General features: G+C 41.4%; 1 protein-coding gene across 1 annotated transcript in view; it reads left to right on the top strand.

The window, feature by feature from the left end:
• Window positions 1-272: 272 nt before the first annotated feature.
• The window catches only part of Antxr1 (ANTXR cell adhesion molecule 1), a 170,201-nt gene continuing 156,699 nt past the window's right edge, over window positions 273-13,774 (top strand). Inside the window, exon 1 of the mRNA XM_015479371.2 lies at window positions 273-803. Coding sequence (XP_015334857.2) covers window positions 652-803 — 152 coding nt within the window. The 5' untranslated portion in view covers window positions 273-651. The remainder of the gene's footprint in view (window positions 804-13,774) is intronic.

Here is a 13,774-nt window from a genome sequence, read left to right as displayed (position 1 = left end):
GGGGGGGGGGGGGAAGGAGGAAGGTGCACAAGGAAAAGGAAGGAATAAGAAAACATATGCCCTTTACCTGAAAATGATAAGGAACATAAGGTTTGTACCCCGCATCGCATCTCTAAGTCTCCCCAGCTCCCTTCTGAGCCACACTCCCACGGACCCCGGTGCGTGCTTTCGCCATCTCTGGCCACAAGGTGGCACTCTTTGGACTTTGTTCCTCCAAAAATAAGAAAGGGGGGTAATGGGGAGGGAGAAAAGGCAAAGCACTGCCCCAACCAAGAACAATTTGAAAACCCACCCCATAATACTTAAAATCTGGGACAAAGAATCGTCAGGACGGAACTGCTTCAATTGCAAAACCTCCGCGCAGCCTGGGGAGCGGTCCCACCGTCCGAACCCCGGAGCAGTCTCTTTTTTGAAAAAGCGGAGTACAGTATTGAGATTCTTGAAACCTGAAACCTAGAAACAGAATCGAAGCGGAAACCAGAAGGAAAACCTTGAACTCCTCCAGACAATTGCTTCCGGGGAGTTTCTAGGGAGCGAGGGGGAATAAAGAGCCCAAAAGGAGGGGCCCTCGGATGGCGTGTCCCTGAGGGTCGTGGCGAGCTCGCGGAGCGTGAGAAGAAGACCCCACTCTCTCTCCCTGGGCTGTGGGTCATGGCCACCGTGGAGCAGAAAGCCCTCGTCATTGGCTTCAAGTGGCTCTCTTTGGCCACTCTTGTGCTTATCTGCGCCGGGCAAGGGGGACGCAGGGAGGATGGGGGTCCAGCCTGCTACGGGGGATTTGACCTGTACTTCATTTTGGACAAGTAAGTGCCATGAGCCTTTCACTCTAGGCTAAGCTGGTGATGATGCTTTCTCCCCGGTCAGGGCGGGTTGGCAGGGTCGCTTTGGGACAGGCGTGCATCTCAAGGGACCAAGAGGGACCACGGGAGGTGGTGGCGGCGAGTGCTGCGCCTTTGTTGGGGAGCGCTCCTCCCATCCCTCTCCTGTGCCGCCCCAGCCCGCTGGAGAGGCGACGCTGCTGGTTTGGGGCACAAACTTCTTTTCTGTCTTGCTCTTTGTGACCGAGGAGCGTGCGTGAAACTTGGAGGATGCTGTTGACTCACTGCGTTTCTGAGGCTCCCTCTCATTTTCCTGAGAAAGTCTTGCTTGCCAGAGGCAGAACTTGCAGACACTTTAAAGAGACGTCGGCATTTCAAAGTCAATGGTCTCTTTTTAAAAACCGTGTCCTACAAAAAATGCATTCTCCTTGTCCCCCATAATATAATGTATGTTCAGCTTGGGCACTTAATGAAAATGCAAGATAGGGTTTCTCAACCATAACACTATTGAGGTTTAAGCTTGGTCATTCTTTGTTGTGGAGACTGTCCTGTACATTGCAGGATGTTTAGTTGCAACCTTGGCTCATAAGATATCAGCCACGTTTCCCCTCTGCCTGGTAAATTCTCTCTCTCCTTTGCCTTGAGAACCTCGGTGGAGGAGAAATCAGGCTCTTGATCATTTTGACTAGTGGGCTACCAGGGAGGTGCTGGAGCCCTGGTTTCCTTGTTAAAGGTGGAGAGTGTTTAGACTTCAGGACTTTGATCAAGGGAGAGCTGAACTCTGACCAGTTCAACACTTCCCAGATTCCCCATAGGCTTGCCAAGCTGCACTCAGGGAAGCTCCCTGCTATCTGTTAAAAACCACCTTCAACAATTAAAAAAAAAAAAAAAAAAAAAAAAAAAAGCCCCTCAGAGAAGATCCCTGCTCACTAAAACCAGTGGAGCGCCTTGCAGTTACAGCGGTAGGGAGATGAATTTCACAGACTGGAAAGTATTTGGGAATTGGAAAAAGAGTCCAGCAAAATAAGCTGGCCAGCTAGACACCAAATGTGCTTTGCAGTTGCCCCTGGAGTTTGGTTTTTCCGTAAAGTCTGTTTTGAACTCCAGATTCTTTGGATGAAAAGTGAGATCTCTTTCTTGCAGATTTATGAGAAGGTGGATACTGAAAATATAATCCAATACTAAGAAGTGGAATTTCTTTTGTTAACTTCTGGTGGCTGGGAGCACTAGATCCTAGACTCAGGGACACTGTCTGAAAACCCTCAGAGATGATCAGCATTTGTGTTGTTTTGAAAACTAGTTCAGAGGGGCAAACAGAAAAAACTTGACAAAATGGGCAGAATCACCATTCCCTGAATGGAATGCCTCAAAACTATAGAGATAATCAGTTCTCCCCAAAGCAGTTCATACAGTGAATTAAACTTTTTAGTCTTAAGTTCTGAAAGAATTTATTTTGGTGATGGCTGGAATTTAACAAAATGGTTCTAGGCTTATCTGATAGGGGAAAAACACAAGTAAAAAGAAATAAAACATTTTTGGAAATGAATAATAAAGAAATACTTTCCAAATATTAAAAAAATACAAGTTAATTAAAACAGGAGGGTAAAGGCCAAAGAACAGAGAGACAAAAATAGAAATCCAAGTACATATAAGCATTTAGTGAAATTTTTGAATCAGTAGGGAATTTTTTTGGACAAAGGATTGATAACGTGTGGGGATCCAAAGGATAGATTTATACTTTGTACCACACACCAAAATAAATTCTAGAAGGACTGAAAATTTAAATGTTTAAAATGAAATGATCAAAGAGCTAGAAGATCATTTAGATGAATATTGCTATAATCTTAGGTTTAGAGCTTTTAAAGTATAATAATAGTATAGAAACCATAAAGAAAAATACAGATTTGAATATATCAAAATTCTACACTTTCATAAATAAAAAGGCATGAATAAGATATAATAACAAGTTACAGAAATGTTTGCAACATTAATCATTCTCTTAAGATGATCTTACTATATAAAATGTGGAGGGGCCAGAAAGGACGTAGCTTAGTGCTAAAGTGCTTACCTAGCATGTGGGAGGTCCTGGGTTTGGTCCCAACACCAAAAAAGAAAAATAAATACACACACACAAATATATATATAAATATATGATATACATATTTATGTGTATAAACTATATATAAATATAATACATACAAGCTATATTGTATTTACATATTAAAACACACACATGCATCACCTCAATAAAAATAGTCTTACTGCATAATTTACAGGAGAAAAATATATATGAAAGTCAACAAATAGTCAAAAAAGTTCAACTTTACTAGTAATCAGAGAAATGGAAAAAAAATCAAACAAGATAAAATTGTTATTAGGTTGGCAAAAAATTTTAAAGATTCACAATATTCATTACTTGCCAGCTTGTAAGCACTGTCACATCTTACTAGGGAAAATATAAATTGGTACCCTCTTTCTAGACTTGCGTTGTTCAATAGAACTTTCTAGGATAATGAAAATGTTCTGTGTCTGTGTTGTCCAATAGGGTAGCTTCTAGCCATATGTGACTGTTGACACTTGAAATGTGTCTAGGGAGGTTGAGGACGTGAATTTTTATTTTATTTGTTAATTTAAATAGTCACATGTGGTTACTGTATTGAAGACCAGAAGATAATTTGGCAATATATATCATATGCTTTAAAAAATATGATGGGGTCTACTTTTCCATCCAACAATTCCATATCTTAAAGATAAATCCAAATGGTCACAGAAAAGTACCTAAACATATGCTAATGGTCGTGCTGTTTAAAGCAATAAAAAGTTGAAAATGACATAAATGTTCAACAACAGGGGATTTAAGTAAGACATGTAATATGCAGAGTATTAAATATGTATTGTATATTTTGCATGCTGGGAAGATATTTTAGGAGAAATAGGCAATGTTTATACTCTAGGGAGAAAATGCGGTTAGTTACCAAACATTGTATGCATTTTGATTCTACCTTTGTAAAAAATGAAACACATTTATGTATGACTATTTACCTGATATGGTAATGGTATTTCTCTCTAGAAGCACGATTTTTTAACTTCTGTTTTTATGCTTTTCTGAATTTTTAAAATTTTCTATAATAAGCATATATTAATTTTATTTTCAACAAAAATACATTAGTTTTTTAAAAATCAGGTGTGGAGAAAGAAGGTCTCTAACCAGTGTGCTGAGTTCCTTGCCCCTCTATTTATACAAGAAGTTGCTTCTTTTGTATTTACTCCTGAAATAAATTTTTGAATGTGCTAGTGGATCTTTTGAAGCACATTAGGGACCCCAAAATGCTCAAGGGGTAGGGAAACCTTTACAGGCACATACCTTTACATTTAGGTGGATGACTTTGAGTTCCTTTGGTTGTCCTGTTACCTGAAGGCAGGGATAGTATGTGCTGAATAAAAACTTGCTAGGATTTGGTTGTTCATGTGTGCAGCTCCAGCTTATCACCTCCAGCCAGGCTAATTTATGTGACTGTTGAGTCCAGAGCTGGGGGATGGGCCAACAGGCAACCAGGACAGACAGCCTCCTGGGGTGGTCCCTAAAGATATAGTCTTTTGTCTTAGAACCTCCTGAGACATTGCTGTCCAGCACCCAACCACAGCAGAGCAGGAAGGGAAAAAATGCTGACTTGTTTTTTCCTTGGGCTTCTAAGATCTGCTGGCTGCCTAGACCCTGTCTACAGGCTGAGACCAGTGGATCACAGGGAAAGGAATCCACCATTCTCTTCTTCTCCCCAACCCTGCAACTGGTTCTCTTTTCCATGGCATTGAATCCCAGCTCATTTCGACTTCAGGCAGGATGCATCTCTGGCTTGGAGGGAACCCAGATTATGCATTTAATGGAATGTCATGTTTTCTCAACCAGGAGCAAAGACTGCCTAATGATAACCTAGGACACCACAGTAACACAATAGGGCATTATTAGCAGCTTTGGCGACTGGGCTGCACTAGGCTTTATACTGATGGAATTTCATGTTCATTTAAACATGCTTTTCTTGTTATAGTCAGGAAAAGTAGATTGCTGGGAATTCAATCAGGGATTTGAAAAGTCAGATTTGGAAGGCCTCTGTCCAGAAGAAAAACAGTAAAGGAGCAGTTAGCCTCTTCTAAGTCTTCCAGGCCAGGATTGCAAAGATCAGTGCACCCATTTGACCAACCCCTGGACAAAAATGGCCCTCTCCTTCAGGGCCCTTCTGTTATTACAATATACATTTATGTATCACACATTGGTTTATTTTATAAAAATTGAGCTATTAGACACTTAATTGCAGAAAGTGGATTTTCCATCTTGACTCTGGCTATAGTATATATGCCCTAAAGACTTCAAAAATAGAACATAGGGAATAGAACAGGAGAGTGGAGGAGGTGGCAGGGTGGGAGAAGGCACTGAACAGCTCTATTTATAGAACTTTCCAAAGTCAAAACCTGTCATTTCTTTCCTGCACCCAATAAATCCTTACATTGAAAAAGGCCCCCCACAGCCTCACCATGTGCTCCTTACCATGGTAGCCCCAAGTCCCTTTTCCTTTTTGTCCAGCATCAGTTTTCACCTCTTTTCCCCATACACAGGCACCCCATCTTGCCATCCACCCAGACTTCCAACCACAGCACCCAGCATTGGGTGACCCCCTGGTGGTGATGATTTGTAGGACCCTTACTATGTGTTATGCCCCAGAGGTATGGTCATGAGACAGATTTTTGTAGTGTTAGACTGGAAACATCACTACCGGGTCTAGTATTGCTTTTCTGAGAAAATACCTTCTGGATTCCCAACTATCTACTCACAAAAGAAATTCTTTAGAGTTGAAACTTATGCAAGTCTCACAAACTCTTACACTCCTTTACGAAGACATCAGAGACAACCTTTTTTGGTAGGTAGAGCCAGCAGGATTGCTGTTCCTAATTTATGGATAAGAAGAAAATCTTTGTTCAACCCACTGGGTTAAGTGACCTGCTCAGGGACGGGGATTAGATCATGACACAACTAGAACGACGTCTGCTTCTGACTCCCAGCCCAGTTCTTTCTGTTCATCTCTGCCCTGCACAGTTGGGCTATAATGAGAAGCACATGGCAGTACAACTGGAGGAACTGGGTGGGTTCCAGGAGTTAAAATTCCCTGCATCAGAGTTTCAGTAAATCATGGTACAGAAAGCAGCTCAGATTGCTTAATTGAGGAACTACTGCTCCACTGTTAAATCAGCTGCAGTTGATTGAAAGTTTCAGGAACTCCGACCCCCTGCAGCCCACCCAGATGCTATAAGGATCTCGGGGGGGGGGGGGTGAAGTGATGGAGCTGACCTTGAGGTATATTAGGACATCTGGTTATCCTGCACTTAAAGGTCCGATAAGTTGGTGAATTGTTCAGACTGAATCTGAATGGAAGAGGGAAACTCAAGTTTGCAGATGGGCTAAGACACATGGATGTAGCTTATTTCAGAAATACTTTGGAAGATGGCTTAACATAATGAAAATGCAAAATTGGCTCTGAAGAAGGAAAACGAGTCCATTAGAAAGTACTTTTAAAGTGCTGCAATAATAACTTAAAAAGACATCAGAAAAAGAATTCTTCAGAGGACAGGATATTTTTCCCTCCCTCCCTCCCTTTCTTTCTTTATTTCTCTCTTTCTCTGTCTTGAGATGGATTCTGTGGTTAGTTCTAAATGCTCCACCTAGGGGCTACAGTTGTAGCTCAGTGGTAGAGCCCTTGCCTACCTAGCATGGGTGAGGCCCTGGGTTCAATCCTCAGCACCACATAAAAATAAATGAATAAAATAAATGCATTGTGCCCATCTATAACTAAAAAATATTTTTTAAAAATATTTCACATATTGGGTTCCAGATTTGGAGAAGGCTTATCAGGCCAGGCAATAGTTGGTAGAACTTCCCACAAATTGGAAGGTTTGGCATATGGGTCAAAAATAAAGTAAATAAGGCAAAAGTGTTTTGTTTTTCTGTCTGGGTCAGCCAAGTAATTATCTCTACTTTCCTTAGCTGTGGAGAACTGGTAAAACTCAATGTCAAGCTGAGAATAGAATCCAGGAGTGCTGGAAGAAGACATCCGTCCTAAGATAACCTATAATTATCTCCAAATGCTAAAGGACTCCTAGTGGTCTAGGAATAAAGACCTTTGGCATCCCTTAAGGAGACTTGGCTGTCACATAAATGCAAATGAGATTTGCTTCATGCTAATTTAGAACGTGTATCCATTTTTGGTGTGGGAGCAAGAGAATGGATCTCACTTCTCCCACTCATGATTCTGTAGCAAAAGAGAAAGAAGGTATTTGGGCATTACTTGTCATGGTTTTCTGATGTGTCAGGGTCATATTGAAAAAGTAATGAGATTTCTTCAGTTTGACTCAACTGATTCTTTCCATTCATTTAGTGTAAATACATCTCAATATTGAACTTAGGAGTGGACAACAGTAAAGATAGGTATAACACAATACTTGATGCAAACAATGTCTGGTAACATTTCACCATTTAGTCTGTGCAGTTCTCATAATATCTATACAGTCACGATCACCATTTCACACATGAGGAAAATGAGGTTTAGGGAAGCTAGCCCAGGCCACTCTCAGTGGTGAAATCAAGGCTCAGCCCCAAGCCTCTCTGACTTACAATCTCTGTACTAAGATGAAGAATCCGAATAGGCCAAAGAATATTTAACCAGCCGGGCTTGGTGGTGCACACCTGAAATCCCAGCAGCTCAGGAGGCTGAGGCAGGAGGATTGCGAGTTCAAAGCCAGCCTCAGCAAAGGCAGGGTGCTAAGTAACTCAGTGAGACCCTGTCTCTAAATAAAATACAAAATAGGGCTGGGGATGAGGCTCAGTGGTCAAGTGCCCTGGGTTCAATCCTCGGTACCCAAAATATAAACAAAGAAACAAACAAACATTGAGACAATCAGAGTTGGTGAGGTTATGCTACGGTAACAAACAGGCCCAATTTCAGTAAAACAGGAAAAGTTTATTCTTTGGATATGCTCCATGTTTGATGGGGTACAACAGGGGCTCCTCGTGGTTGTTTTGGGAGCCAGGCTGACAGAGACTCCTTCTTGGCACCTGTTTCACCATCCAGCTGCAAAGGAAGAAAATGCTGGAAAATGCCTTGTTGGCAGGGAGATGCTCCAGCTAGAAATGGCAGCCCATTGGCCAGAACTAGTTCACATGGCCTCATCCTATGGAAAGGGACCAAAGAGATGTGTCCAAAAGAAAAGGAAAGCCAGAAATGAGTGGGCATGAAATGCCTCTACTGCAAACATAATTATACACTGCTATGACCTGAGTAAGCAAGAAAGAAATAATCATAGAGATAGGGGAAGAGGTAAGACTTCTGGAAAAAAGGTCAATTTGGAGCTATGTCTTGGCTCTCTTCATCAGTCTGGAATTACTGTCAGACATGAGACTTCACATCTGCCCAGGATTGGAATGTGATGCCTCCTGTTCATTTCCTCCTCTCCCCAACCTTCCCTACTTCAGGTGAAACATTCAGTGCAGTGGGTAGGGGATAAATTAGATTAAATGAAAGGTTGAAAGAGAGATTAGAAGTGCTTCTCTGCCACCTAAGTTTACATGAATATTTGTGAAAGATAAGAATCTCTTTTTCCATAGTTGATGGAATGTGAGGGAATTTGACAGGCCGGGGAGGGAAAGAAGCCCTTAAATGCTGTAGCGGCTGAACTAAGAAGGATGCCCATATACTAAGAGACTGACTCAGAGTTGAATCAAGTGTCTGGGCTCCAACTAGTGTTTCTCCAAGTGGGTGTTGTTGGCTATTCAGTGAGATAGTTTTTCACTAGAAAGGACTGGAGGATGCTTAGCCTCTCTGATCCTTGCTTTCCGAGTACCATTAGCCTTCTAGTCATTGTGATAACCAATACATAAATGCCTTTGCATTTGCTTTTATTTTTGGTACCAGGAATGGAATCCGGGGCACTTAACCAATGAGCCACATCCCCAGCCATTTTTTAAATATTTTATTTAGAGACAGGGTCTTGCTAAGTTGCTGAGGGTCTCTCTAAACTGCTGAGGACAGCCTTGAATTTGTGATCCTCTTGCCTCAGCCACTCAAGTTGCATGGAATAGAGGCATGTGCCACTGTGCCCAGAGAGATGTTATTTTAGATTGTGGTAAGAGGAGCTCAACATGATATAGAGGAAGAAAAGACAAGGTTACAGGTAGGTTGTGCTTTGCTCTTCAGTGTCACCAGGTCCCACCACGTCTGCATACACATGTAAACCACGCTGTTCACTAACTTGGACAGATTTCTGCTCCCTTTCTGACAAGACTCCAGGCATGGACTGTACTCTGGTGCTTCATGGCGATGAACAGAGCCTCAAACATAGGGGTTCAGAGGAACAGCTTTGGTATTAGGTATTTCCATTTTCAAGTGTCAGCTCCATCATTCACCAAGCATTATGAGCTTGGCAGATTATTTAAGTCTCTCTGAAACTCAGGTGTTTTTTTTTTCATTAATATAATAGGCATTTTAATGTATGCTCACAGAAGTGTTGTAAGGATTAAATAAAATTAAAGCCTTTCAAGAAATTATTTGGCACTTGTGTGCCAAGTGATAGATGGTGATGAAGATAGGGATACTGGTGATGGTAGTAATGGTGCTAGTGATGATAATGATGGTAAGGATGATGAGGCTATTCATGATGATGTTAGCACTGGTGACAGTAGTGGTGGTGATATTGATGGTGATGGTAGTGATGATCGTGATGGTAGTGATGGTGATAGGAATGATAATGATGATGGTGGTAAGAGATGTCAGTGGTGGTGGTGGTGATGGGGTAATGGTGGTGGCAATGGTAATGATGATGTTTGTGGTCATGGTGGTGGTGGTAATTGCCCCTAGAGAAACAGTGTGGTCCTTAGATTTTAAGGAGTCTAGGGTAAGGAACACATCATGTCAGCTTGGTATTTATCATACTGTGCTGGACTTGTGGAATTACAAAATGCTTGAGAGACATATCCTGATTCTCAAGGAGCTCTTAGCTTAGTGGAAGAGACAGGCATTGGGGAAACAGTTGTTAAAATAATTTTGGTTGATATGAGGGGGATTTAGGAGGCTTCATAGAGGAGGTGACATTGAACAGGATTTTGTCAGATTATAAACATATAGGAAAGGTAGGTGACATATCTTCTTCTCTGTGATATGAGTGCGACTCTGGAGAGGGTTTGGATTTTATCCCAACGAAAGTATGTTTTGGGATGCAAGTTTGTAAAGACAGAGAAGGCAAGTGTCTCTGTGTGGGTATCACCTATTCTTGTAGTGAGGATGTGGAAAAAAGAATAAATGAAATTGGAAGCTCTTTATACAGAGTAGCGATAGGACTTGAGCGACTTACTGAGAGCAAATGGGACAGTAAGGAGCATGTTTCAGAGGGAAAAAGCTTGGTATGGACATGCTGAGTCTGAACATGCAGGATATTTGGGTGGAGACGTTGAGTAGGCGGTTGGATTAGTGAGTTGGAACTGAAAATAAAGGCTTGAATGTTGTTAGCCCAAGGGCAGTAGTTGAGAATGTGGGTATGGCTAATAAATAATATCAAGATATTATCAGGATTTTAAAATGTCAGGAAGAGATGCAGTTTGAAGAGGAAGATGGCCAAGGTCCAGCCCAGAGGACTTGCCAACAGGAATTTTCTGGGTAAAAGAAGAAGCTTCATGAATCAGAGCTGAGAAGAAGCAGTCAGAGCAGTGAGGGGGGTAGAGATCCGGTGGAGAACTGAACCCTGGTACCAGGAGGGACCGCCTTTCAAAAGAAGGGTGCTCATCTAGGAGTTTCCCCCCACAGTCCTTTCCTTCTCTATTCCTAGTCTTGGTGGCACCATAAACCGGGGCAGTACTCCTCTTTATCACTCTGCAAGGCCTGACCATGTCAACTCCCACAGCTGCCCTGGAATACCCGTTCTCTGGCTTCTCGGTGCCTTATCTCCACCATGTTTTCCTAGTTTACTGAAACATTCTCAAAACTACTCTCTTTGCCTCCTTTCTTAACCCCTCTCCATATTTTGTATTCTTGGCACTGGTCCCAAATTGATCTTTTAAAACATAAATATAAGCTCAATACCATCTTCTCCAAGCCCCACCTCTTGGCCTTTAAACACCTATGAAACTTTTTCAGTTAAAGTATAAACTTCTTAATAAATATTCAAGACCCTTATTGCTCGGTCCACTCTGTGTTTCCCAGTTTCATCTCTGACCACTTCCTGCACCTTTGCAATTTCTAATGAAACTACTGTGCAGTTTCTGAAACTAACCCGTGCATTTTCTTGCCACTAGCTGTGATGCCCTTCACCACTGCTCCCATCCTTACCTAGGTGGTGCCCACTTATCCTTTGATAAGATTACTCCTACTGGGTCCCCTCCCATCATTAGTTGTGGGCTCCCTGGGTTCCAAAAGTAGTTAAGAAAAAACAGCCCCCTCCCACATTACATCTTTATTCAAAATCCCTTCCCTGGCCAGGCAAGGTGGTGCACGCAAGTAATCCCAGCTGCTCAGGAAGCTGAGGCAGGAGGATCACAAGTTCAAAGCCAGCCTCAGCAAAAGCAAGGCAGTAAGCAACTCAGTGAAACCTGTCTCTAAATAAAATACAAAATAGGGTTGGGAATGTGGCTCTGAGTTCAATCCCTGATTAAAAAAAAATCCCTTCCATGTTCAGAATTTCACAGCCCCATATAACTCATATCCCATAATAAGCAGTGCAGTGGTACATTATCAAGAAATGGAGAAGAAAATAAAGGAAGAGAAACCAAGAAGGGATGATGGGAGGGAAAGTAGAAGTACTGGGGACTAAAATGGAGCAAATTATTCCATCCATGTATGATTATGTCAAAATGAACCCCACTATTATGTATAACTACAGTGCAATAATAAAAACATTTTTAAAAGAGAGAAATGGACATGGAAAACTCCAGGGTTTGTCCTCCAGTGTCTCTTCCAGTGACCTTATCTTCTTTTCCTCATCCCAGATATGCAATAAGATGAACCCCTGATTAATAAGTACCTGTAGGATCCCTCTGGAATATGGCTTTTCCAACATTTGATGGCATAAAGATTGTGATCAGAATCATAACCATTCTGCCACTACCCACTACATAAAAATAATGAAAATATTAGGTTTATAGAAAACGTAGAAAATAAAAGTGAAGAATCTTGAGTGTAAGTTTCCAACAGTCATAGTCACCATGGATCATACTAAGCATAAATAAATGTGAGGTATAAAGATCATTGTTAACAGGACAGCCAAACGTTCTGATTTGTCCATGACAGCAATGGTTTATTCTTATTGTCCCAGAGTAATTAACAATGCCCTCTTTAATTCTCAGAAGTGTCTCCATTTGAATTTTAAATTAAATGGTCTTCCTGAGTATTAACTGTCATACAAAATATCGAAGAAATAAAAGGGAGGAGGATTGAAGGCACCTTGCATACTTTGTTCCATTAAAATGGGGAGCTATGTCAGCACTCCCAGTGCCATTAAAGTGGCCCAATTTTAAACTTTTCCTGGAATACCCACTCCCAAATTCCCATAATAATTAGTGAAAATTCTCTGGTACTGCTCACTATCTCAGACCCAACACTGAACGTAATTGTACATTTCCTGACCCCTCCATACGAGGGCAGCATTGCACAGTGGTTAAGAGCACAGAGTTCCACATCAGGAAGACTTTATGAACAGTGTTTGGAACCAAGAGTATGAACTCTTAAGAAAAAAGAGTTCAAATCCCAATCCTACCACTTAATAGCTGTGTGTCCTTGAGCTTCTCAATGTGTACTTAGCTTCTCTGTGAAGTCAGGTTTCTCATCTGTAAAAAGGGCAACAGTAGTATGTATTGCATAGGGTCCTGCTCAGAACAGAGCAGGTCACAATGCTAACTGTGATGATGACATGGCAATGAATATAAAGTGCCTAGAACAATTCCTGCTGCTTAGTGAGTACTCAGTACATGGAAAATGTTGTAATTATCAATCTTTGTACATTACTAAGAACCTGCTAGGTACTCAGAAATCAGCTGGCTGAATCAATAAATAGCACACTCTAAATAGGTCCAGCAAGATAAGAACTAAAATGTTTTAGCTGAAATAAAGGCCTTGATGACTTTTGGAAGTGTTATTTCAGGGAATCATGTAAGCCCCCAAACTAAAATTGAATAGGAGGGGCTCAATGAAAATGAGAAAGTTTGCAACTTTGGAAAAAGAAGCTAAGCATAGACAGCTTCTCCCTCCTTTGTCCCCCATTATCACCTAAAACTGACCCATTCTCCCCAAAGAGAAGATCTTAGGATGTGTCCAGGGGAAGCTGATGTCCATAGGATGGTGGCACTGACGTGCAAAACACTTATAAGAAACGACACTAGAAAGCAAAACAGTGGACTGAGTCTGAAGGAGGTCAATCAGAGTTGACTTTCAATTCTGTTGCCAAGTTATAAAAAACACGGAGAAAAAGATTTTCAAGGAGTAATATTCCATTGTGTATATATACCACATTTTCTTTATCCATTCATCTATTGAAGCATACCTAGGTTGGTTCTGCAACCAATCTAGATGTGAATTTAGGTTTAGCTATTGTGAATTGTGTTGCTATAAACATTGATATGGCTTTGTCCCTGTAGTATGCTGTTTGTAAGTCCTTTGGGTATAGACCAAGGAGAGGGATAGCTGGGTCAAATTGTGGTTCCATTCCCAGTTTTCCAAGGAATCTCCATACTGCTTTCCATATTAGCTGCACCATTTTGTAGTCCCACGAGCAGTGTATGAGTGTATCTTTCCCCCCATATCCTCGCCAACACTTATTGTTTTTTGTATTCTAAGCTGCCATTCTGACTGTAGTGAGATGAAATAAAATCATGGCATTTGCAGGTAAATGGATGGAATTAGAGAATACGATGCTAAGTGAAGTTAGCC

The sequence above is a fragment of the Marmota marmota genome, unplaced genomic scaffold, assembly GCF_001458135.2.
Source record: "Marmota marmota marmota unplaced genomic scaffold, marMar, whole genome shotgun sequence".
NCBI classification, from domain to species: domain Eukaryota; kingdom Metazoa; phylum Chordata; class Mammalia; order Rodentia; family Sciuridae; genus Marmota; species Marmota marmota.
This window is presented reverse-complemented; position numbering and strand designations above follow the sequence as displayed.